The sequence below is a fragment of the Solea senegalensis genome, linkage group LG1 (assembly GCF_019176455.1).
Source record: "Solea senegalensis isolate Sse05_10M linkage group LG1, IFAPA_SoseM_1, whole genome shotgun sequence".
Lineage (NCBI taxonomy): Eukaryota > Metazoa > Chordata > Actinopteri > Pleuronectiformes > Soleidae > Solea > Solea senegalensis.
In genome coordinates, this window is record NC_058021.1 from 2,173,180 (window position 1) to 2,197,603 (window position 24,424).

The window sequence follows — 24,424 nt, forward strand, 5'->3', positions numbered from 1 at the left end:
TTACAACATCATGAGTGCTTCCTTAAGTAAAGGTATATTTCTAAGTGTTAAGGCTGCCAGTGGGGACACAAGAAGAACAGGTATAACCCACTCAAGAAAAGACTCACTTAATACATTTACACCCGTTTGAGTAACCTGAGATATACCAGAAATAATATCTTTATTAATATTTTAATAAATCGTTGACAATTAGAGGGCAAGTTAAGTAATGATCTCATTTACAATAGTTCTGATTGTTTGATTGACGGGTCCTACATAAAGAGATCTGTGTGTGACTCATGTTACCACATACTGTCAGTCAGTGCCCCATGGAAGGCAGTCTAAATAGAACAGAATGGCATGTTGAGACCAGATGACAGAGCAGAAGGTCTGCTGCTACTCAGTAACATGGAGCAAGCTCTGTTCCGCCTGCAACAAGGTAGGACTAGTGTGGACTTTAACCTCAGTATGTTAATAATACTGCACAGTCAGAGTTCAATTATTGACCGGGACCTGCTCTGGTTCTGCTGCTGATCTTTATCTCTGACTGCTAAGACATAATCTGGCAATTCACTATCTCTCTTTTAGGTACAGATGAGATCTGTCGATCATGCCACATTGTGGTGTATTTAAAAGAGTTTGTCATGCTAAATCAATTCAAATAGTCAAAGTTATTGTTTTATAAATCACATACTGACAGATAGCATTTAGTACCTATAGGCAAAATAAGCTTGAGCTTCAGTCTGTTTCTTTTGTGTAGAATGCTGCTATTTCATTTATAGGAACGTGTGTTTAAAATGTGTCAACACGTTACATTACATTTGCTTTTATCCAAAGTGACTTACAATAAGTGCATTTCAACATTTGGGTACAAACAAGAGCTAGAACAAACTACAGAGTGCTACTCATAAGTGAGATGTCGTCGTCGACACACATTTACTTGCATTTATTTATTTTAGTGAATACCTGTGACTGAATTAAACTAACTAAAAGAAAATGTGGCGTCTACATGGTCTACATTTAATAGTAAAAGGTTCTGTATATACATTATATGCTCAGTGGAGCAGTGCTTTGGGAGGAAGTTCATTTAATTTTTGTTCATTCATTGAGTTTATTAGGGAACATATTCTTTTGTTGAACATATTACAGGGAAATTTACAGACATTAAAAGAAATGATTAAAGACCACTCAAAACTTATCTCAAATCTCAATATATAGCAGTCAGATGCAAGCACCTGAACCAAATCTTATTTAATGAGTAAAAGTATAAAAACTGCTGCTGTGGTTATCACTATCATCATACCAGAACACTTTGAATGAAGAAGAACTTCATGTGGTCTTAAGTGAGCATCAGTTTACTTTACCTTTAACATTTCAATTAAACATTTACAAGACAGCAGTTTATAAAAGCAAAGTCAACTCTGACAACGTATTTGAATGTCACTAAATCATTATAGGACGACCTCATGTGACCTAAAACACATTTAAACAGCAGTTGGAGTGCAGTGTAAACGAATGATGAATCCGAACAGGGTTCTGGAGGCAGATGTGAATCTGAAGTCATGCAAAGCCAGAAAAAGCCCTTAATTCATGAATGTTGAAGTTTGTCTGAACTGAGGTAAGGTCATCTTCTTTAAAGAGTACAATTTGTACAGTGTGTCACACCGACTGTGACATTTCTGAGGTGGTGTTGCTTCATTAAAAATGAAATTGGGTGGATTGATTATCTGTGAGGTATTCGTGACTCAAGTCACGTATTAATGTCTCCTTGAAGAAAAAGTCTGGAGAAGTCAGTGCTTCATGTCACGATCAAGAGGATTGATTATTTATTTATGTGATTATTTTACTCAAAAACAGGAAAAAAACTATTCCTAATAGTGTTAAACTAAACCAGTATGAGGAATACAGGATGAGACCTTTAGCAAACAGACTGAAGGCCATTTCTGCATCAGTGTGGATTTGATGATTATGTTACAGTGTTATGAGGACATGCTCCTGGTGGGTTTTAATATTCCAACAGATAAAGAAAGTAAATCTGATAAAATAGTTGCAGCAGGAGTGTCGTAATATTAGTCAGCAGGAATGTGAAAGAGTGGTAAGAGCATGCCAAGACATGTTAAAATTGGAATAAAACACCAAACATTTGTTTCTAAACTCTCTCTATGTTGAAATATAAGAATGGTGTTGTTTGAAAATGAAGTTTTTTCATCATTCAATCTTTGTTTTCTGCAAAAATAAATTGTAAAAATCACAATATTTTGAATGAAATGTTGTCAGCAGTTTAAAGAATAAAATAAAAATGAGTTTATTTTAAACACACCTTTCTGGAACTGTGTGTTTGTATGCTACCTGAAACAGGTGTTTTTCTTTAGCCGGATGTATCGGATCCTACTGCACACCTGGTACAAAACAGCACAGCGTGTTTCTAGTTCCAGACTGATGCAGTTGTCATTTACCTGTCACGCTCCCACAGTCTTAGAACAGAAAATCTGAGAGTGCATGGGCTTGATGGTTATTAAAACTGGGCGGGGTCAGGTGCATTGTTGGAACGTTGATATCTTGGTTGATCAAGACAGTAACAAGTATCTGCAAATACTCATAGGTATGTGCACCTTTAAAAGCCTGCTTGTTAAGATCTGCTCGTGCAAAGTGAAACTGCACCTGTGGAGAAATGTGCTCTACACTTTTGAAATCTGCTACAATAACATTCATCCACTCAGTGCAAGTGCACAAAAAAGAAAGGAAGAGGCAGAGGTAGAAGTTTGCTATATCCAACTGCACTTTATTGTCACCAACTGGGGCTGTGGCTTCAGTCCCCACATTAGATGAGACTGGAGCATCACTGGTTTAATCCTTACGACAGGTCAAGAACTGAGGTGCCCCTTTGCAACCTCGTTGGCCCCCAGGCACTGATATATGTTGCCCACTGGTTAAATGCAAAAGTCAATTTCACTATCATCCACTGGTGTGTGTATAAAAAAAACAACAACATTATTTTATTTTCAACATGAGACAATGAACATGCTTGATCTTGTAAGGGGTGAATGATTAATACAGATGTTCCCTGTCCCCAATCTTTTAAAAAAGTGTTCTGCAACTTAATGTGAATTAGAAAAACTTCCCTCATTTACAGCCAGTTTCATTAGAGGTGAAGAAGGTGCAGGTCTATGGTCGTTTAGGAACATAATACATCACAGTTTGTGACCTGACGGCACTATGTGTACTCTATGTTAACACATTTGTGTTCACATCAGGCTTTGAGCTGCAGTTCCGTCTTGGCCCGACCCTCCAGGGTAAACAGGTCCAGGTCTACACCAACTATCCTACTGAAGGCCATGGTTATGATCGACTGAGGTTTCATCCTCTGGACTGGGTCTATCCAAACAGACAGGAGGATGACTGTGATAAATACTGCAGACTGGACTTGACAGTGGCTGGAACTTACCAGTACTACTTCTGCTGTGGGTAAGTTGTTCTGTCGCATTATTACATTAATAGTTCATAAAATCCTCAGTCATGAATATAATGAATTCTACAACCTGCATGTGAGACAGAAGGACCACACACATCTGAGCTGCATTACACACACGTGTGGTTTTTCTGTTGCTGGTAAAAACAGTTTCTAGCAACTTCACAAAGGTCTCACCAAATATAAAGCCTTCTTAAAAGGACGATATCTGATGGACTCCTCACCTTGTTGTTAAACAACCCTCTCTGGAAACTAGGAAACTTTAGGAAACTTTAGGAAACTATGCTCATTCTCCTTTACCAAAGTTCACAATGAAAATAAGTGTTTTCACTCACAGAGACGCAGAAGCTGCTGATTTAATGCAGGAGCGTTTATGTCACAAACAGAGTAAATCTGAACAAAGAATTTCAATCAACAAAGTCACAAAATAACACATTTCAACATACTGATGGAGGCAGCAGTAGTTAAAAGTACTGTTAAAATGCAGATGTTTGTCTGTGGACGTCTGTATGAGAAAGTGAATGGTTTTAATGTTTCATCTGCAAAGACAACACTACACCAACGGTCCCCAATTACTTTTCCCCAAGAGCCAAATTAAGCTGTGCTAATAAACCTCTGTTGATCCGCAATCAACTAATGGCTTTTTGCTTTAGTAATGTTCCATTAAGCAGGCACTCATTTAGCTGAGGTTTTTGCTTGAATATTTATTTTATTTGTTATTTTGCACTTCTCACTCATCACAACAGAATATGACCAGTTGTGTGGTTAAATTCATTCAGTCATTTGAATTGCAAAAAACTGATTTGTTCTTTTCTTATATAAAATAAAATAATTATACATATATGTCTATATATATGTATACATACAGTATATATATATATATATATATATATATATATATATATATATATATATATATATATACATAAATATATGTGTATGTATATATATATATACACATTTATATATATATACATGTATCCTTGGCAGGAATAAAGAGAAAGTCAGCGGTGGTTACATTGTTGTTGACCCAGTGCTCAGAGTAGGAGCCAATAATGACATCCTGCCACTGGACTGCATCAGCAGCCAAACATACCAAACTAAGAAGCTTGGCCCTCTGGACAAATGGATGGACAGGCTCAAGGTCACAAAGGAGACTGGTGAGTGAGCACAAACCAACACACACACACACACACACATTTCTGAATATATGCTATTAATATCATACAAGAACTGGATGGAGGATACAGATTGTAACAAAAGGGGTGAATGATAGGGATGTAATGAAGGGTGAGAGAGGGCAAAAGTGGGGAGTGGGAAAGGGGGGACACATGACACCCCGCTCTGTCCTGCAGCACAGTGAGACCAGTCTTATGCTGTAACTCTTACTCTGCGGCGATGATTTCAAAATCTATTCCGTATTGGCTCAGTGACACATAAGAGTAATTAAATGCGCAATGTGCCTTTTATATTTTGCCAGGAAAGAGAAACTGCATTTTAACTGCTGGTTTTCTCACGGTGAGAATTCATCTTGTCATACTCTAAACAGCTGAAGCACTATGGTGAAGACCAATCAGAGTCCTGGGAGTGAAAAACCAGAAGTCTCAGAAAGAATTTACAGCTTTTATTGACTTCACCACAACCTGGCATTAAGAGGAATAATCCAAAATGCATAAATTAGGTCTGGGAGACTCTTAAATACGACTGATGATTCTGAATTTATTTATTCACACATTTATTTGAGGCTGATGACTCTGTTCTGTCTAGGTTACAACATGATCCACTTTTCACCACTGCAGACTGTGCTCAGTGTATCTGGTGGTGGCTACTCCATTGTGGATCAGCTTGAGCTGAACCCTGACTTCTCACCTGATGGGAAGACCTGGACCCATGTCGGTGATCTGGTGGAGACCCTGAGAAGAGACTGGAACATGATCTGCATCACTGATGTGATCTACAACAATACAGGTAGAGTCATGCAGGAATTACGGAGCGCCCAAACCTGAGGGCGCTCACATGGAAATAGTCTGCAGCAACCAGAACAACCAGAAACAGAGACCACAAGACTGAAAATCACCAACAACAAAGAAAAGAGACACATGATCAGGTGTGAGTGAGTGAGTGAGTGAGGCAGACATACAGGGTGTCCAGAAAGTCTCTTTACAATTTAAAAAAATCTATCACAAAGGCAGTTGATACGATATCTTAAGCACATTTGTTCTATTGTAATCAGTGTTTATCAAAGTTTGTAATTTCACACACTGCATGTTCGTCAGTGGACTGGAAGGGACCACGTTCCCCAGATATCACTCCTTCATATCCACTCTTTCTCAGGGGTTTATGTTAAAGATATCGTGCATGGAACAAAGCTACGCGACATTACTGACTTGAAGTAAAAGATTTCTGATGCCTGTTGCCACCGTTGACGAGGCGAACGTGGCAAGAAATCGAGTACCGGCAACTAATGGTGCTCATATAGAGGTGTATTCAATAAAAACTTTGACAACCACTGATTACAATAGAACACATCTGGTAACATATCTTATCAACTGCCTTTGTAATACATTTTAAACCCTGTATTATGGTCTGTATTTACGTAGCCCTTTTCTAGTCCTGATGATCAATGATGGCAGCATGTTGGACGTGAATGCAGCAAAGTGTCAGTCTTTTTATCATTTTAACTTGGCTGTATTGGATTATAATATTATCAGTTGCATCATGACAGTATTGTATTCTTTGCCGTTTGTTATTTTTTTACTGATGAGTGAAAAACGATCTTGTCTTATTTTTATCGCGGACAGTGACTGCGCTGGCGTGGAAATAAACCACAGCTGTTGGCCTTTCCAGCCGGCAGCTGTGGCTCTTGCGTCACCTTCTCAGTTTCCTCACTGACATTTAGTCTGTGTTCACGCTGCAGGTCGCGTAGACAGTTCTGTGCTCTTTGTCAGAACATGACCTGCATTTAAAAACAACTCATCAAAGCCACGATATATCGCTGCAGCTTGTTTTCTCGTGTTCCCGTAAAGCTGTGAAAATCACAAATCTCTCATTTATTTAAAAACAATAACGGTGCAACTCAAGTCATATCACACAGGGCAAGTTGCATGGAAAGGGTGAGTGTTTCAGCTGGAGGGTTGTGGGTTCCATTCTCGGCTCTGCTACGATGGGCCATAAAATATGTGTGATAGATAATGTGCTGCACATAAACACATGTGTGAATGTGTGAGTGAATGGGCGTGAATGGAAGAACGGCAGAACTGTAGTGTGAAGAAGTAAACACCTGGTTTGGTCTGAACGCGATGTTGACGATTCCTTTGTTCTCTCTGTATTTCCTGTCATTGAACTTGACCCCGGCGCCACAAGAGGTCATCAAGAGGTCATACTTCATACCCCCCAAAACTGCACAGAACAGAGAATAGAATAGAAAATAGAAAACAAGAAGAACAGAGCAAAGAACAAAACACTATATTTGAGGACAAAAAGACAGTTCCTCATCATGAGCTGTGTAAATAGCAGAAGTACAACGACCAGTTTACAACATTAATGACAGAAACAACCAATTTGATTGAATAAATGAATAAATGACTTTCCTTTTCTCTTCCATCTCTAGCTGTTGACAGTGAATGGATCCACCTTCATCCAGAGTGCGGCTACAATCTGGTGAACTCCCCTCATTTGAAACCAGCATGGCTCCTGGACAGAGCTCTGTGGCACCTCAGTTGTGAGGTGGCTGATGGGAAATATACTGAAGCCGGCGTTCCAGCACTCATTCAAGATGAACATCACGTAAATGTGAGACTTCACTGATTTCTTCACTGAACCGTACATTTTATTTCTGTTTATCAATAATAATATTAACCTTTGATGGTATTCAAATTGGATTATTGTTGATGGTGCATTGATTCAGTCAGCTCCTAATGATTCTCTTTTCCAGAAACAGAAACACACGCACACTAATGCACAGAAAGAGACATATTTGTACAATCTGACTCATTAAAATCAACGATTTACACTTTCTGGGAGCCAAGAGACAGAATCATCACATTTACATGGTCTAAGCTGTCAGTGACATCTGATAGTTTGAACAATGGTTATCAATAGCAGGTCCAGGGACCCCGAGGGTTCTATGAAGAGGTCCCAGGGGGTTCCCAGAGAAAAAATAAGAAGAAATAGGTTCACATAGATCAAACAGCCCAAATAAAAGCCCCAATACTGTGAAACATCGAGTGGCTTCTTCGAAATTTCAACTTGAATATTCTGTAAAAAATATTTTTCTTTGTTTACTTGACTTTATCTTGTGGCTGCTCACATATTTGCATGTGTCTTATGAACCTGATGAAGTGATGAGTTTGTTTACCATGGTTTATGTGTGTGTGTGTGTGTGTGTGTCAGGCTCTGCGTTGCATACTGTGGCAGCAGGTCTTCTCCAGGCTCAGGTTGTGGGAATTCCTGCAGGTCAGCGTGGATCCAGCAGTGGAGCAGTTCAGACAGCTGTTGCAGGATGGTGAGACAAACATGCATCCATCAACATCCTTCCAACAGTTAGTTCTGATGCTGAACCTAAGAAAAGACAAAACTGACACAACAGTAGTGACAACATGTGATAATTCACACAATGACAAATGTGCCTTGTTTGGTGAGTTCATGTCACTCAGGTAAATCCAAATGGATGATTTCAAACACTGAAGTCACAAAATAACACACTTGCACTCACTGATGGAGGCAGTAGTGAATCAACAACCCCTGTGAAAACAACATATTTTGTTTTTAGGGTTTGCTTTTACTCAGCGTTTATGTCTTAGGCTTGTCTAATAGTAATAATAAATAAATATAAATACAAATAATCGGGCTAGTCTATATACTTCAGGTGCTTCATACAACCACACTTAAAAGCCCTGAACTACTCGTGAAGGGAAACAAGTCATCGTTCTGTACATTGTAACACTGTCTATGGTTTTTCTATATCTATAATGAAGGTCTTATAATTCCTTTACATTCCACAAAGACGCGTATGCTGATGGTCTGTGTTTGTGGACATTTGTTAATCCAGGTAGTTCACGTGTCAGGTCCAGTCCAGAGTGTAAGACGCAGTTAAATCTGGTGCAGAACCCTCAGCACCAACGCTTTGGAAACACAGTGGACATGGACTCTGCCCTGGATGTTTTTAGTCCCCACAGGTGCGTCTTCTTTACAACCTCACCACACTGACACATAATCATTATAATACTGTAGAACATTATACAGTGTGTAACTATAAATCCATCACTAGCACATAGTTTACTGTCCACTTCTATTAAATCTTGGAAAAAGACCCATTTCAGGGTTTGCGGCTCCATCTGCTTGGAGAAATGAAATCAGAGGAACAGAACCAGAACCAGAATCTCAGGTGCATCACAGTTTCTCTCGACCAAGAATCTTTTCTATGAATCTCTCTCTTCATTTTCAGTAAGAACAGCATGAGCCCAACAGACATCCAGGATTGTTGCACCAGTTTCAGAGGACGACTGGAGGAACTAAACTCAGAGTTGTATAAAGAGACGACCAATCGCTCAGAGCAAGTGTGTTCATGCGTGTGCATATGTGTGAGTGCCATTCTCTTTTGTCAAACTCACTGTCGTTGTTCTGTCTCCTCAGGCAATTGAGAGCATTTTAAGAAGCGTAATTCATGACCGCGTCGCCGATGATGGAACTAAACTGGGTCCAGTCACAAGGACACGCCCTCTTTGTCCCAGGTAGCCTCACCACACACAAGTTACATGTGTTAAAAGTTAAATTTGGACGGGCAGTGGCACCTACTGCACCCCGGTGGGGCAGGAAACCTCCTCACACACCTGTGTATACCTATGAAGGGACATCTTTTACAGCACGTCATGACTTTCTATCACCAAGATGAGCATCTTCTACTGAATATCGTTTCCAGTGTCCCAGAGGACACTGTCATGGAGCGGCTGTAGGGAACTACAGGGCAAGGGCATCTTATAGAGCACTGCATTGCTTTTCTCCACAAGAGAGGCATTCATTATTTTGAATTTATATTTCGCTTTAGAGGACACAAATGATTGGCAGTCAGTCGGGCACTTGCTCCATTATTTTATCGCACAATTACACACACACACACACAGCAGCCCACCCCACAGGTGAATCACAGTAGGACAGAGCAGACAATCCAAAGGGAAGACAGGACAGGAAGCAGATATTCAACCAGGAAAAACTACAAAATAAAACAGGAAACAAAGAAAAGAAAACAGGAAACAGAAAAGAAAACAGGAAACAAAGAAAAGAAAACAGGAAACAAAGAAAAGAAAACAGGAAACAAAGAAAAGAAAGCAGGAAACAAAGAAAAGAAAACAGGAAACAAAGAAAAGAAAACAGGAAACAGAAAAGAAAACAGGAAACAAAGAAAAGAAAGCAGACACAGACAACCCTAAAGCCAAGGTAAGAAAACAAAACAACAGAAGTCTGAAGAGAACAAAACACATCAGACCAATACGTGAATATAGACACAGACACAGATACAGAATGTATTGTCAATCATTTATAAAGCACCACGTTATTCATTCGATATTCATGACAGTCTGTGACTTTGCCTCCTTCAGATATTTCACCTTTCCATTTGAAGAAATGACTTTTGATGAGGAAATGGAGCTAATGGAGAAGAAAGACAAGGCGCGCTACATCCTGGCTCATGATGGCTTTGTCGAGGGGAATGATGTGCAAAGGAACCTTGCTGAACCAGGTACGCAACAGTCCATGACGCAGCCTTCAAATGGAGCAAATGATTATTGGAACCATAAGCTCCAATGCTAATAATTTAGCAAGCTATGATTTGGGGAAACTGTAAGAAAACAACGTCTGAGTATGAAACCAGATTAAGAGCAGCACAAAAAAACTTCTCATTTTCACAGTCAGTTTTAACGCCTTAAACCTTTTCCTTTATTTCAGTAGATATTTGTGAAACAATACATCGCCTCATCGAGTGATTAACACCAATTCTGATTTATTACAGATAACATTGAACACTAGTGTCTTGTAATTGACTTCCATCACTGACACGTGATCTCTGAGCCTTCTGTGGTGTTCTCTGCAGGTTCTGAAGTCTACCTGTGGAGAAAGCTGGTGTGTCACAACAGCACTGTCAAGCTTCGTTATGGAGAGAAACCAGAGGACTGTCCTTTCCTGTGGACTCGTATGAAGACATACACAGAGATTATAGCCACTGTCTTCTCTGGTTTATGCCTGGTCAACTGCCTCTCTACCCCTGTGCATGTGGCAGAGGTACGGTCTAACTCCTAAACTTACATGCTGTATATCATTCTGACATTGACAATCACCACATAAGTATTCTTAGATTTTTTTATTATAGATTCTTTAAAATTCCAATTTTATCAGCATTTCCATTGTTTTTTTTTTTGATATATTGCAATAGTGAGATTTGTGAGTATTTGGGACTAAATTCTTACTCCTGGGAGTTCCACGGTGTAATGTGAAAGGTGAGCGACACAAAGACAGAATACCATACTCAATACCCATTATTGTGTTTTAATTCTAATGTATTGACACAGTACATTTTGAAATGGATTTGTTTAGCTCTTAATTTCCTGACCACATTCATGTCCACGTTATCATCAGCATGACTTCCTCAGTAATGCCAAAATAAATAAATACATTCCTTGTAATGAAACATCACTGAGGTTTAATGTGGTTTAGTTGTGTCAAGGTTTTGGTTCAGGATGCACTAATACTCCCTGCAGTTAACCTCTAAATGCAGTTAATAGGGAAGTATTATACACATCCTGAAACTATATCCTCTATCTAGTTGTGTGGAGTTCTCAGCACTGGTTAAAAGTGTTGCTAATTATTAGGTTTTGTTGTTGTTGTTGTTGTTGTTGCAAAAACAGTTTTACTGCAGCTGTTAAAATGTACAATGAAGTCTTCTCTCATCCTGGTATGAGCTGTTTATAAGAGGAAACACATGACTGGTGGATGGACTCCAGGTTAATTGCCGTGTGTTTTTTGTGTTGGTCTCTGTAGGCAATGCTTGCAGCAGCCAGAGCCATCAAGCCTAACCTCTATGTGATAGCTGAGCTCTTTACCAGCAGTCAGCTTATTGAGAATGTCTTTGTAAACCGCCTGGGAATCACCAGTTTGATGCGAGGTACTGACCCCCGACCCCTGTGCCCCTCTGGTCACTGCTGAAACTAAACCTCTGCACGACATCCCACATACACATTCATGACCCACAGATGAAAACGACTTGCAACTGGACACGGACCTTGACTGCAGCGACTCATTCACCTGGACTTGAGGCTCTTTTCTTGATAAGAAACCTTTAAAATTCAGTGAGCCATGCTTTCCCACTGATCTTCAGATTTCAGACACACGTCACCTGTGCTGTGTCTTCTTGTCTTTGTGGTCTTAGCACTCTGCTCACATTTGCATGGTGTGTGGTGTGTTTGTCGTGGTTTTGGAGCTGCAGCACAAGCTTAACCCGGCACATTTATTCTGTGAGACCAGACCTGTGTGTTGTAGCTCACAGGATTATCAGCTGTAAAGAGCTCTGGAATGGAGCCTTTTATTGGCTGATTTTCATCTGTTTGAACTTTATTTTATTTAACCTTATTTAACCATCATACATACAGTACACAGTTCAGGTTTAGCATCAGTTACCATAGTGATTTACTTTGATAAGAAGTAAGACTGAAGAAAAACAAGGTTAACCACAAAGTCATTTGAATTAGGAGTACAAATGCCAGATTGTACACTTTTCACAGCAAATGTTACCAAGTGCTTAACAGTCCAATGAACCCTTAGCAAATATTACAAGGTGTGTTGCCTGGAATCGAAGGTTCAAGTAAACATTTGGTGTCTATATTCACTGTGATATTCTGAGGTTTTCACAGTGGTGAAATAAGCTGATACCTAACCTGGTACCTGCGATGTTCACTGTGAGACCTTTTCTATTTTGAATGTAAAAGTCACAAAGACCTTTTGACACAGAGCATTAATCTGACCGACTGGGAAGTTTAAGCCGCGTTTTGAATGTTTCTACATGAAACCCAGTCATCGTTACTTCCTGCTGGTCCGAGCTCGTCCCTGTTTTTCTCTTCCAGACCGTGTTCTTGCTGCAGACAGTGAAAAAGAGCAATGCTGGTTGTCCTGGTTTGGTAGAGAGCCTGTTGGTGCTTTCTTCCAGCCCAACCTTCAGCCACTGATCCCAGCTGTTGCTCACACCATGTTCATGGATGTCAGCCCCAGAAACCACAGACCAATCCAGGTATTTATTCACCTCGTAATCTGCTGCTGCTCGTCTTTTATTATGAACATGCTTCCTGCAGTTGAGTGATAGCTGATAACTTTTAGTCACTTGTACATTGAACCATATTGTCCTGGTTAGACCATCCATGTTTAGAATTGGTGAAGTGTTAAACATGCATCTATTCTTTTTTTCTTTTTTTTTTCCAACTTTATCATTTTTCCATATCAAAAGTATTTATACAAGCATTTATCACACAAGTTGTGAACATGCACCTATTCTTTCAGGAAGATTCAGTTTACAACTTCCTGCCCAACGCTGCTCTGGCTTCTATGGCTTGTTGTGCAACAGGGAGCAGCAGAAGACACGATGTACTGCTTCCTCATCAGGTCAGAGCAAATACACTTAAAGCACCACAATGTAAAGACTCTATCATATGGATTGTATGGTGTTTACTTATTTTAAGTTAAAGATACAGTACTCCATTTAAATAGAAGTCCACAGAGAAATGAACATCGTTTTCACTGAGAATCATTGGGATGTGCAGGAGAAGGCTCCGCGCAGTCGTACAAGATCTTTGAAAAATGAACGCAACACTGAACGGAAATAAATCTTGTGACGTTGCAGAAGTAGAGAAGAAGAGTGTGAGGCTTTATTTGTAGGTTTTTTTGACCAGGCAGTGTGTTTGTATAACGTGCAAAACCATAGACATTTATATTAATGTATTGAGAACCTGTCCATGTGGGAAACATAAATATTCAGAAATAATGCTCGTCTCATCTGTTCAGTTAGCTGCATGGATTAACCTTAAACCTCATTGATTGTGTCGCTCAGCTTTCAGAGGATCATCTGTACACCTGCTGGAACTCTGATGCTCAAACACACGAGCAGATCAACCTACAAACTGGCATTCTTGCTGCCAAACTGGCACTGAACACACTTCACCAGGAGTTGGCTGTCAAGGGCTTCAGTCAGGTGTGTTCTGTCACACACACACACACTCCACACAGTCAGTGCTATACCTTCAGTTTTGCCTCTCACTTTGATTATTTTATTTTACTTTTTAATAAAGTCAACCGGCACACGGTGGTGTAGTGGTTAGCACTCTCGTGTGTCCGTGGGTTCTCTCCGGGTTCTCCGGCTTCCTCCCACAGTCCAAAAACGTGCAATGTGGGGATTAGGTAAATTGAACACTCTAAATTGACCGTAGGAGTGAGTGTGAGCGTGAATGGTTGTTTGTCTCTAGTTGTGTGTGGCCCTGCGATGGACTGGCGAACTGTCCAGGGTGTACCCCGCCTATCGCCCGCTGTAGCTGAGATTGGCACAGCACCCCCCGCGACCCTCTGGTGGAGGATAAAGCGGTTAGATGATGACTGACTGATAAAGTCAACCACATCAAGTTTTGTCAAATCAAGCATATTTTTGGATTTTTAACAACTGGATCAAAACTAAAAGTCTGAAATCTTCCCCAATCCAAATAACAGCCACAATATCATGAATAGGACGGTCCTCCAGCCCTGGAGCATGACACAAAACTAACTGGTGAGAAAGGGAGAAAGAGAAAACCCAGAGAAATATAAACTGAGCACACATGCTGCACAGACCTTCACTTGTGCTTGATCTTCAATTAAATCCAAAGCTTTGAATTTATTTCAAAAGTGGGCACCATGCCTTTTGGAAATGTTTATTTGAATAACAGACTGTGTATTATATATATCATAATCTGTATAATCTATCAAACGTTTTTTAGATTCTAGGTTAAGCGTACATTGTCTTTTGTGGTGGTGCCAAAGAGGGCAAACAAAAGGTGAGGTGAGAAGTGAGGATGATTCTTCCATTCTTCATTTTTGTAGAGTTCAGGGTTGTATGTCTAAAACATGTGACTAAGCGAGGCTTCCCCAAATCTCCATTGCACTTATTACACTGCGGTTTGACACTAAAATTATTTTATTTTATTGCTCTTTAGTGTTGTGTTTACACACCAGAGAGTGCCAAAGAAGTGTCCTTGTTTTGTTGTTCTGCATTTTCAATGACAATAAAGCCAATCCTTTCAATGAAATGAATGAAATGCAATAAAGAAAGAGGCGAGAATGCAAGAAAGAGCGTAGACCTAGTTGGCTGATGTTCCTGCTGAGCAGAACACATCTCCTGCGTCACTGTCCTTACGATCATATTTCAGATTAAGACACAAAGCAGTGAAAAGAAGCAGCAGCAGTAATGCAACAAAAAAACCAAGAACAAACAAACAGGTAACACTAAGAAAATAATCAAAAGAAACACAAGAGCAGGAAGTAAATTTGCCTTGAGGTCAGCTTTTTATAGCCACTCCCACAAAAACTACTTCAAGTCCTTCATCCCAGCTGCCATCAATGAAACGCCCTGATGTAAGTGTTAATGGCCGTTTATCTCTGTATGTTGGCCCTGCACGCCCCACCTATGTCACCCTGGATCCTCGTGTGAAGGATAACATGGTATTTGTTTCTTCATACTATAAATCTGTCAAGTGTCACGGTTGGATGTGCAGGTGTATGTGGAACAGCTGGCAGACGGCGTGATGGCCGTGAGCAGACACTGTCCCAGCACCCAGCAGTCTGTGGTCGCTGTGCTGCGGAGGCCACTCAACAATCCGGACACAGATCATGTTCCATCTTTGTTCATACCAGGTAAACAGTGATGCAATCACATGCACATGTGTCTTTGATATTGTCCTAATCCTCAGAGGTTCTTGGTCTTTACAGGTCAGGTGATGGAGGTGCTTGTAGAGGCCCGAACCATTGTGAGCAACACCAACTCTGAAGATGACGATGACAAAAACGTCAGAGTTCCATCAGCGAGTACTGTTGAGATTAAAGAACACATTCAGGTTTGTACTTCCGTACCCAGTGTGTCATCAAAAACACCACATACACGAAATAAAACACAAACACGAAATAGACTTTTTAAGGTGTTTGAAAATTCCTGCAGCTGAAGGACAGTGAGATGGTGAAGAGGGCCGACATGGTGTCAAAGCACAACACTGTTGTTCAGGAGATAGTTCTTGACAAGTTCACACCGGGCTGCATCATCATCTTCAGGTGAGTAGATGAATTTATGAGTGGTGTGGACAACGTGTGTGTGCTGTGGCTGGGATCCACTTGTGTTGTGTGTTCTTATACAGAGTGACTCTGGAGCCCGAGTCCCAGGAGCAGCTGGGATCTCTGAGACACCACCTGATCCAGTTTAGTCCCCGGTACCAGAGTGGTAGCCTGGCTGACAACAGCACTCCGCTTATTCTCACCAAACCACTGATGAGGTTTGAATGCTTTCATTAAAAATGACAATCGCAAATAAATACCTGTCCACCATCACCGACAGGTCAAGCTGTGGCTACCGCCCACTTCATTCACCACAGCTGACCTGCGCCCATCAAGAGCAGCTATGTGATGGTCGATGATGTGAAGTAGCCAAACGTTGTTGTTCTAACCCCATTCTCTGTTTCACTGTGGGAGATACAGTATAAACCACGCCCATCTCACTTAAGTCTCCTGAAGCCGAACACCACAAATGGTCAAATGTCATCTCCATCTCCATCTGACAAGAACAGCTGGTCAGATATCCTGAATTATGGCTACACCTGGCACACATCAGTTAGCGATAATGATGTGTGCCACACACAGGCTGAATTTCATTACTAAAGGTCATGTGATTCAGTTTATTCAGAAGCAGCTGTTAATCACAGATCACCTGACTCAGTTTTCTTCTCGTACAAAACCACAGCAGCATGGCGCGTTAAAACCAGTAGAAGCTTTTTTTCCTCACTTCCAGGGAAGCTCAGCTTTTCTGGGAGTCAATGGCGCGGTGGGTGGGCATGGATGCTGATGCATGATGATTGGTGGAACTGTCTGAAAGGCGGAACCACTTTTTGATTGACATATCCGTTACATTATGATCATTATGATCATCATGATTGTTGCATTTCATTTTTCTCTTTTAAAGGGATTCTTAATAAAGATTAATGTTATTCCTGTTGTGAACTAAAAGGATGTGACGTTTTCTAAATGGTAGAATATACGATTTGATTTACGAAGCTCATCCTGGGTCTTTGTGTTGTTTCATGGGCTAAACCTACACACAGAATTCTGTCATTCTGTCAAAATGAAAAGTGCTTTGCTCCTTCTTCTCTGTCAGCATCATGTCAAGTCTGACACTGGCAGACATGAACATCCTGCTCTACCGCTGTGATGCTGAAGAGAGGGAGGACGGAGGAGGATGTTACAGCATTCCTTCTTGGTCACCACTCAACTATGGAGGCTTACAAGGTACTAAAACAACATCATCATCATCATCATCATCATCACTGGCTGCATCACTTTTTTATTCCAGGACGTTTTCAGTGTCAATATTCACGACTAGTTTTTGGGTCTTAGGGCTAATGTCAGTGATGGCAGAGATTCGTCCCAAGAACAATCTGGGACATCCACTCTGTGAAAACCTGAGACAGGGAGACTGGATGCTGGACTATATCACCAACAGACTTCTGGCCAAAGGGGGAGCTGTGGCAGAGGTGAGCTAACTCCAGGGATGTGCATTGCATTCAAAAAAAAGAGGTCAACATGATAGGATCATTTCATCTCAAAAAGAAGTCATTTATTTATTTATTTGGAGAAAAATCACCTCGTTAATTCAGAGTAAATCAATTAGAAAATATGAAATCTGTTAACGTCTGATAAGTGATTGTTAAAGTCAACTATAGCTTTGCTTGTGCAGTGTTTGACACCAGATAGTATGTATAGGGTTGACTGATGTTGACCTTTGACTTGTAGGTAGGCTCTTGGTTAGAGGCGATATTTGGTTACCTGAAGCACATCCCATCCTACCTGAAACCTTGCTACTTTGACGCCATCATCCAGGGCGTCTACACCACTGCTCTGGAGGCTGCTTTCAAATTCATGTCAAGGTTTGTGCTCTTTTGTTTTCATTGCTCTGTATTGATTCATCCATTACCCAATATGTTTTACTTAGGTTATTCTGTACTATAGCTATCTGAGTTGTTCAACAACATTACCACATTAATATCATCCAGCTCAAATAAATGTTCTATTAATTCATCTATTAATGTGCATGTATAAACCACCTCTGATGTCGAATAGTTTGGTTTATGATGAAACTCACTCATGTTTCCTTATCGTCCGTAGTTTTGTGCAAAATGGATCCAGCCTCGTTAAACAGCTGGCACTGGTTTCAGTGCAGATGTGCAGTGTGAGTCCAAGTTGGGCCCCTCCCACCCTCTCTCCTCACACACCCTCCTCTGATGAGGTCACAAACCACGAGGACCAGCACTGTGTGTCACTGGCAGCAGGTCTGTGTTAGATAAGAAAATGTATATTATGTATATTATGATATTATGTGCTGGGTTTTAGCAACATGTCCCAGGGTGGTTATACAGACGGCTAAATTAGGAGGAAATAATTCTTAATAAAAGAGAATAGAAGTATAGAAGTGACTAAATAATGTACATAAGCAAAACCACTGAACATATTCACTAAGTTCAGTGTCCTGCACAACTTTTTATTTGACCAATTAAATATTCCTGTTGTTATGATGTAACACAATGATCCACTTTATTGACAATACTATGTCTTTAGTATGAATGTAGAGCAGTAATAACACAGTATATTATGACACACAGGTAAATGTGTCCTGTTACACTGAAATGGACGAGAATAACAGAGTTGTTCTGCACATTGATCAGCAGATAATGGAGGATAAGCAAGTTATTTATGATGTCCAACAGTTTGAACTCTGTGGCGTTTCTGGTTGGCTGTGGTTCTAAAAGGCTGGTGTTGGACTGTCTGTGTCACACAACAGTGTATAAACTGTGTATAAAAGACTTCACCAGTATGTGACTGACAGAGGCAGTACATAATCAAGCATATAATTAAATAATTATATTATATAATTAAATAATATAAAAAAATATAATAGTCTCATGACCAAAATAGCTGCATCGTATGATTGAGTAGAGTGTAAAGAATATAACGCTTATATCAGGGACTGAGGTGATGCATGCAGGGCCACCGATGCTCCAGTAATGTGTGCTTGTCTTTTACTTCAGGTTTTCCTCACTTCTGTGCCGGCACGTTCCGTTGTTGGGGTCGTGAGACCTTCATATCGCTGAGAGGTCTGCTCTTGCTTACTGGCAGACACCTGGAGGCTCGGTGAGTCTCAGTCTGCCACACAACTCATGGACTATTATTTAACAGATACTATTTCTTCCAGGTCTTAGAGTCATGACATTTACATCCCTGTCCAGGACTGATTCATGTTAAATGGTTAATGAATAACAGTGTGCAACACTTTCACCTCATCATTGGCCCAATAAAAGACTCCTCCTCCTAATTCTAACCAATACTATTCTTAGATTTTAAAGAAACACATGGAAGTTTGAACATATTTGAAGAAGATGTGGCCATTTTTCATGTCGGCACTCCTCAAACTGCTTTAGGGAGAATTTTAGCTGATCAATAACAGGGTTCTATGAAGAGGTCCCAGAGGGTTCCCAGAGAAAAATAAAATGAAATGTGAATATAAATGTCATAAAAATGAAAAACAAGAAAGATAATATACTTAAGATCAAAGATGGATACACACTTGTAATATCAAATAAAATAAACTACATGTAAGTGTGGATGGTTCAGTCTGTTACTGAATGAGCTGAATGATGATGATGTGCTGATGAAGAGGGCCCCCAAAAGCTCAGCAGCGGCCCTGCACATCAGGTTGGTTTGTTATTCATATTAATAGCAGATGCTCACATGCTGTTGTTACATCTTATAATAATAATTATAATATCATTGCTGTGGATTATTAAAAGACAGCGTCCAACGTGAAAAAAACATGATTTAATCCCTGTATGTGACTTCCAATTAATACTAACGTAATGTAGATTAACGATGTTAATGAAAACTCACCCCATAAGAAGATAGAAGGTTAATAAGAGGTTCACGGTGCTTTCATTTTCATCGCTGGAGTCATGTCGTCACCTCAGAACTAGTGTCTGTTCACCTCAAGGTTTCCAGTCGTCCTCATGTCCCGCCGCTGAATAATCCATCTGCTTGTCTTTAAACTCTGGAGAAAGAAAGAAAAATGGAACGATCTTAAATGCTAACTAAAATCACTCATTTTGTTAAAAAAACAAAAACCTTTTTCTTTGTTTTTTCTTGTTCACTGTTCCTGTAACATGCTGGTCTCTCTCCGCTGGACTGAGCATGATTAGTGTTCTGTTTTTCCTACAGGAACATCATCCTGACATTTGCAGGAGCTCTGTGTCATGGCCTGATCCCTAACCTGCTGGGTGAGGGCGGCAGCGCTCGATACAACAGCAGGGATGCTGTGTGGTGGTGGTTGCAAAGTATCCAGGAGTACTGCACACTGGTGCCTGATGGCATCTCCATTCTAAATTGTCAAGTCTCCAGGATTTACCCCAACACCACGTCAGCTTCAGTAAGACTGTGTGCTGTGTCCTTAGGTGTCCTCTCTGTTTACATCATACCACAAGCAGATGATAACATGAGCGATAGTAGTTAATAGTAGTTTCTGCAACTTTAAGCACCCGACTGCAAACTTGACCATGCACTGTATTAGAAGTATGGTTTGTGTTTTAAGGTTGTTGACATTGTATCATACAGTGTATTATCCTGCATTTATAAATGATAATATAAATAATATATACATGAAGGCATCAGTGATACTATCAAGCTGAACAATCATACACAAGGCTTTAAAACAACGTTTTTGAAGCTGAGTAAAAATAAAATAAGTACTATTACATTTGCATTGCTAACTATGGAGTGTTGTTGTTGTTGTTTTGTTGCTTCAGGTTCAGCCACTGTATGATATAATCCAGGAAGCTATGCAGAGTCACATGCAGGGAATCCAGTTCAGAGAGATCAACGCATGGCCACACTTTGATCACAACATGACTGAACAAGGTATTGCAATACTACAATATACAGTATATATAAGTACTGCATAAGTAGCATTGTGACCGTCAGCATTTGTTAAATAATGTTGATTTTGGGATGAAAACTATCAGCATTATGAAATAAAAACATCTGTGACTCATCAACATGAATTCTCAAAGCTGTCGTAAACAGGATTGCTGGACATGGATGGACAGATGCACTCATGTCTCTCCGTCTCTGAGACTCTCTGCTGATACTGAACTGTGTTTCCTTGTAGTTACTGCCTCAGTCTTTTAGACTCTTTACTAGTTGTTACCAGTGATGGAGTAACAGTCAGTTCACCAGTGATGAGGCCTTTATGAAGCACACTCTCTGTCTCCCCCTCTCTGAACAACACTGTGATTGGTCAGTCAAAGCCTCCCATGTTGTTTCATTTGATTTGCTCTTCACGATCGCAGCCTGTCTCACTGTCACTAGGGTTGAATGTAGAGGCGGGAGTTGACCACAGCACTGGCTTCGTCTACGGAGGAAACCGTTTCAACTGTGGAACCTGGATGAACAAGATGGGTGAAAGTGAAAGTGCACACAACAAAGGAATCCCTGCTACACCCAGGTACCTTTTCTCTCAGTTCACACTTCTTTGTCCAACATTCCATCCTATCACATTGCAAAACAGTAAACCTAGAAAGAAACCGGTCTAACCTGAAAGGTTCTCCTTCTAGAAAGAATGAAAACGACCCAGTAATGTTCTCGTTTGTCAGATCTGTTGCACGCTTTGCACGATTCAAGGTTCCGCAGGTATAAAGCCGGAAGGCCTCTAGGTGTGTGTGTGTGTGTGTGTGTGTAATCCAAGCACCTTGTTGAGATTACTGCATCTTTTCTGTATTAGGGATGGTTCTGCAGTGGAGATAGTGGGTCTGTGTAAGTCCACTGTGCGCTGGCTTATGAAGCTCCACAACAACGGGCACTTCCCCTATGCAGGAGTCAACATACACAGAGAAGGTAAGTTCATTAGTGTTTGTCACATGTTAAAGGAAACACTCTGCTCAATAGTGTTCTGTTGTTTTGTTTTTTCGCAGTTAGAATCTTATCTTCCCTGAATTGAAACTGTAGCATTGAAGCAGTTTACTTTTCTAACAGCTGACAGCAGGAGAGCAGGCCGAGTTCACAGCAAGACGCCTAAACCAAAGCTTACTTTTAACTTTTATATTATAGCAGCACCAAAATAAACCTTTGATGTCGCTGAGGTATGAACATCTGACCTTGTGAAATGGGATCGCCGCAAAATCTGTAATCTTGATCATCCTCCATCACAAACTGTTCATTGTTACTGTAATATGCACCACTTTATCTGGCTTTACCTGAGACTCCCTTAATCAGGTTAATGCAATTACTTAAAGATGACACTGGGTGGTGCTGCAGCTTGATCTACTTTGGCCCGTTTGCCTCCCTCCAGCCATTAGATCACCTGAAAAGGTTGAATGAAAGTAAATCAGTAATCTTTATTTAGTATTTCTGACCATTTAATGGCGCTTTTCCACTATCGTCTCAGCTCACCTCGGCACGGCACGGCTTAGGTTGGTTTCCCACTACAAAAATAGTACCTACTCAAAGTGGGCACACTTAAAGGATGAGTGGATTTTACTGTCTCTGTGACCAGCTTTAATCCATCTCTTTGATCCTAAACGCTTGATTTCAGGACAGACATATTCTATGTCATACATGGAGTGGGATCATAAGATCCAGGAAAACTTCCAGAACAAGTTCTACATTTCCCATGATCCCCAAGACCCTGAAGAGGTACACCCAGAGCTGGTCCACAAAAGAGGCATCTACAAGGACAGTTATGGGGCTTCCAGTCCCTGGTGTGATTACCAGCTCAGGCCTAACTTTCCTATTGCCATGGTGGTGGTAAGTAACAAGTGCTGAGCCCATTTATGTTTTATTAATGTTCAGTCCAAGGTTTAGTTTCCATCTGTGAGTTTTCATTGAAAAACAATGAAAACATTTCATTATACTGCTAAACAAACATATACATGTGTGTTAGTACCTCATCAAACAACCTAAACCATGAGACTAATTCTAATAAAACTTTTATTATTACACGTGTGTGTGTGTGTGTGTGTGTGTGTGTGTGTGTGTGTGTGTGAGGCAGGCTCCCGAGTTGTTCACTTTGGACAGAGCTTGGGAGGCTCTAAATGTAGCTGAGCAGAAGTTGCTGGGACCTCTGGGAATGAAGACTTTGGACCCTGAGTTAGTATCAAACACTCGACCTTCACATCAACAGATACATCGCATCACAACAGAATCATTATTGACTTTAATTATATTTATCGACTAATACGAATCCCCAATCTTTTAGTTCAGTGACAGATTTCGGTCCTGATCTGGCCTTTCCGACAATCTGATTTTAGGCTGATTTGATCAGATTATCTTGCTAAATGAATCATTTTAATATCAGTGGATGCATCAGAGTCTTCCCAATTTCAAATCCTAAATCGTCTAGTCTGTGCTTTCTCTGGATTAAAACATTGATAATCGATTACAAAGTTCTAATGTCTGTGGTCTCAAGTCAGATTGTGGGGGCGGGGTTTACACGATGAACCTCTAATGTACAATATTTATCATCACGTTTTCACACACACACACACAAATGAAGTTTCTATCTAAATAATCTACGTAAATGGCAGTCGACTGGCGGCTGATGTGTTTCCTCTTCCTGCAGTGACATGGTGTATTGTGGAGTCTATGACAATGACTTGGATAATGCTAAGTTCAATCAAGCTAAAGGCTTCAACTATCATCAGGGCCCAGTAAGCAAACAGACCATATTTCCCTCGTCGCTTGTGTGATGCAGCTTCTGATGAATGTTTTCTTCTCATTTTTTCAGGAGTGGTTATGGCCTCTCGGTTACTTCCTGCGTGCCAAACTTTACTTTGCTAAGAAAATGGGAAATGAGACGTACGAAACAAACATCAACCTGGTGAAAAACATTCTGTCTCGTCATGCTGTCCACTTGGAGAGGTCTGACATTTCTATTATGTTTATTTTAGGTGTGGCAGAGTTTCACAGACTCCACAAATGTAGAAAATACTAAGACTTGTCTGCTTTCAGGTCAACTTGGAAGGGTCTTCCCGCACTGACTAATGAGAATGGCCAGCGCTGCCCATTTAGCTGTGAAAGCCAAGCATCATCCAGTGCGACCATTCTGGAGGTCCTACATGATCTTTGACCTTTGACACCTGCCTACCACATCAACACAACCTAATGCTATTTCAGTATACCTGTATCTCTGAGAGGTCACAAGAGTCACATTTGAAAATGAACCTGTAACATGAATAAAAATTCAAGAATTTACATACAAATGGTGTTTTTTTTATTATTATTATTATTATTATTATTATTGATTCCTGAAAGAAATTTCTCAAATGCATGTTAAAAAAATGATTTTCCATATCATAGAACTGGAATGGTGGCATCCAGACTTTGGAGGTATCCATACTGTCGGCTGCTCTACAAGAAGCTAGTAGCTACATTATTATCGTGGAAGGTTCATATAGAACTAAAAGCACCGTAGGCAGTTTTCACTGGTCACTGGGGACATAAAGCATTTCATGTCCCTGCATGTTTGCTCTTCTAACGCTAACCTTTAAACCAGGTCTTACCCTCAGAAAACCCTTGTCACGCTGTAACGTTGGTGGTCTCATATTTCATCCCGATGGTTTTCAGCCTAAACGTGTCCTCAAAAGCATTGAAACCATTATGATTGTAAATTCTTTG

General features: G+C 40.4%; 1 protein-coding gene across 1 annotated transcript; it reads left to right on the forward strand.

The window, feature by feature from the left end:
* The first annotated feature begins 339 nt into the window (after positions 1–339).
* On the forward strand, positions 340–24,001 carry LOC122781471 (glycogen debranching enzyme-like). The gene is made up of 33 exons (XM_044045156.1): positions 340–418; positions 3,234–3,444; positions 4,439–4,608; positions 5,216–5,416; positions 7,059–7,240; positions 7,841–7,952; positions 8,499–8,625; positions 8,895–9,006; positions 9,083–9,180; positions 10,045–10,184; positions 10,536–10,723; positions 11,480–11,603; positions 12,559–12,722; positions 12,989–13,090; positions 13,536–13,676; positions 15,226–15,364; positions 15,440–15,564; positions 15,666–15,775; positions 15,859–15,993; positions 16,869–16,999; positions 17,108–17,244; positions 17,504–17,637; positions 17,876–18,039; positions 18,796–18,898; positions 19,976–20,183; positions 20,560–20,671; positions 21,122–21,257; positions 21,534–21,646; positions 22,344–22,555; positions 22,800–22,897; positions 23,370–23,457; positions 23,535–23,668; positions 23,759–24,001. The coding sequence occupies exons 1-33, from the start codon at positions 340–342 to the stop codon at positions 23,874–23,876; spliced, it is 4,548 nt and encodes a 1,515-aa protein (XP_043901091.1). The 3' UTR covers positions 23,877–24,001.
* Positions 24,002–24,424: the final 423 nt, after the last annotated feature.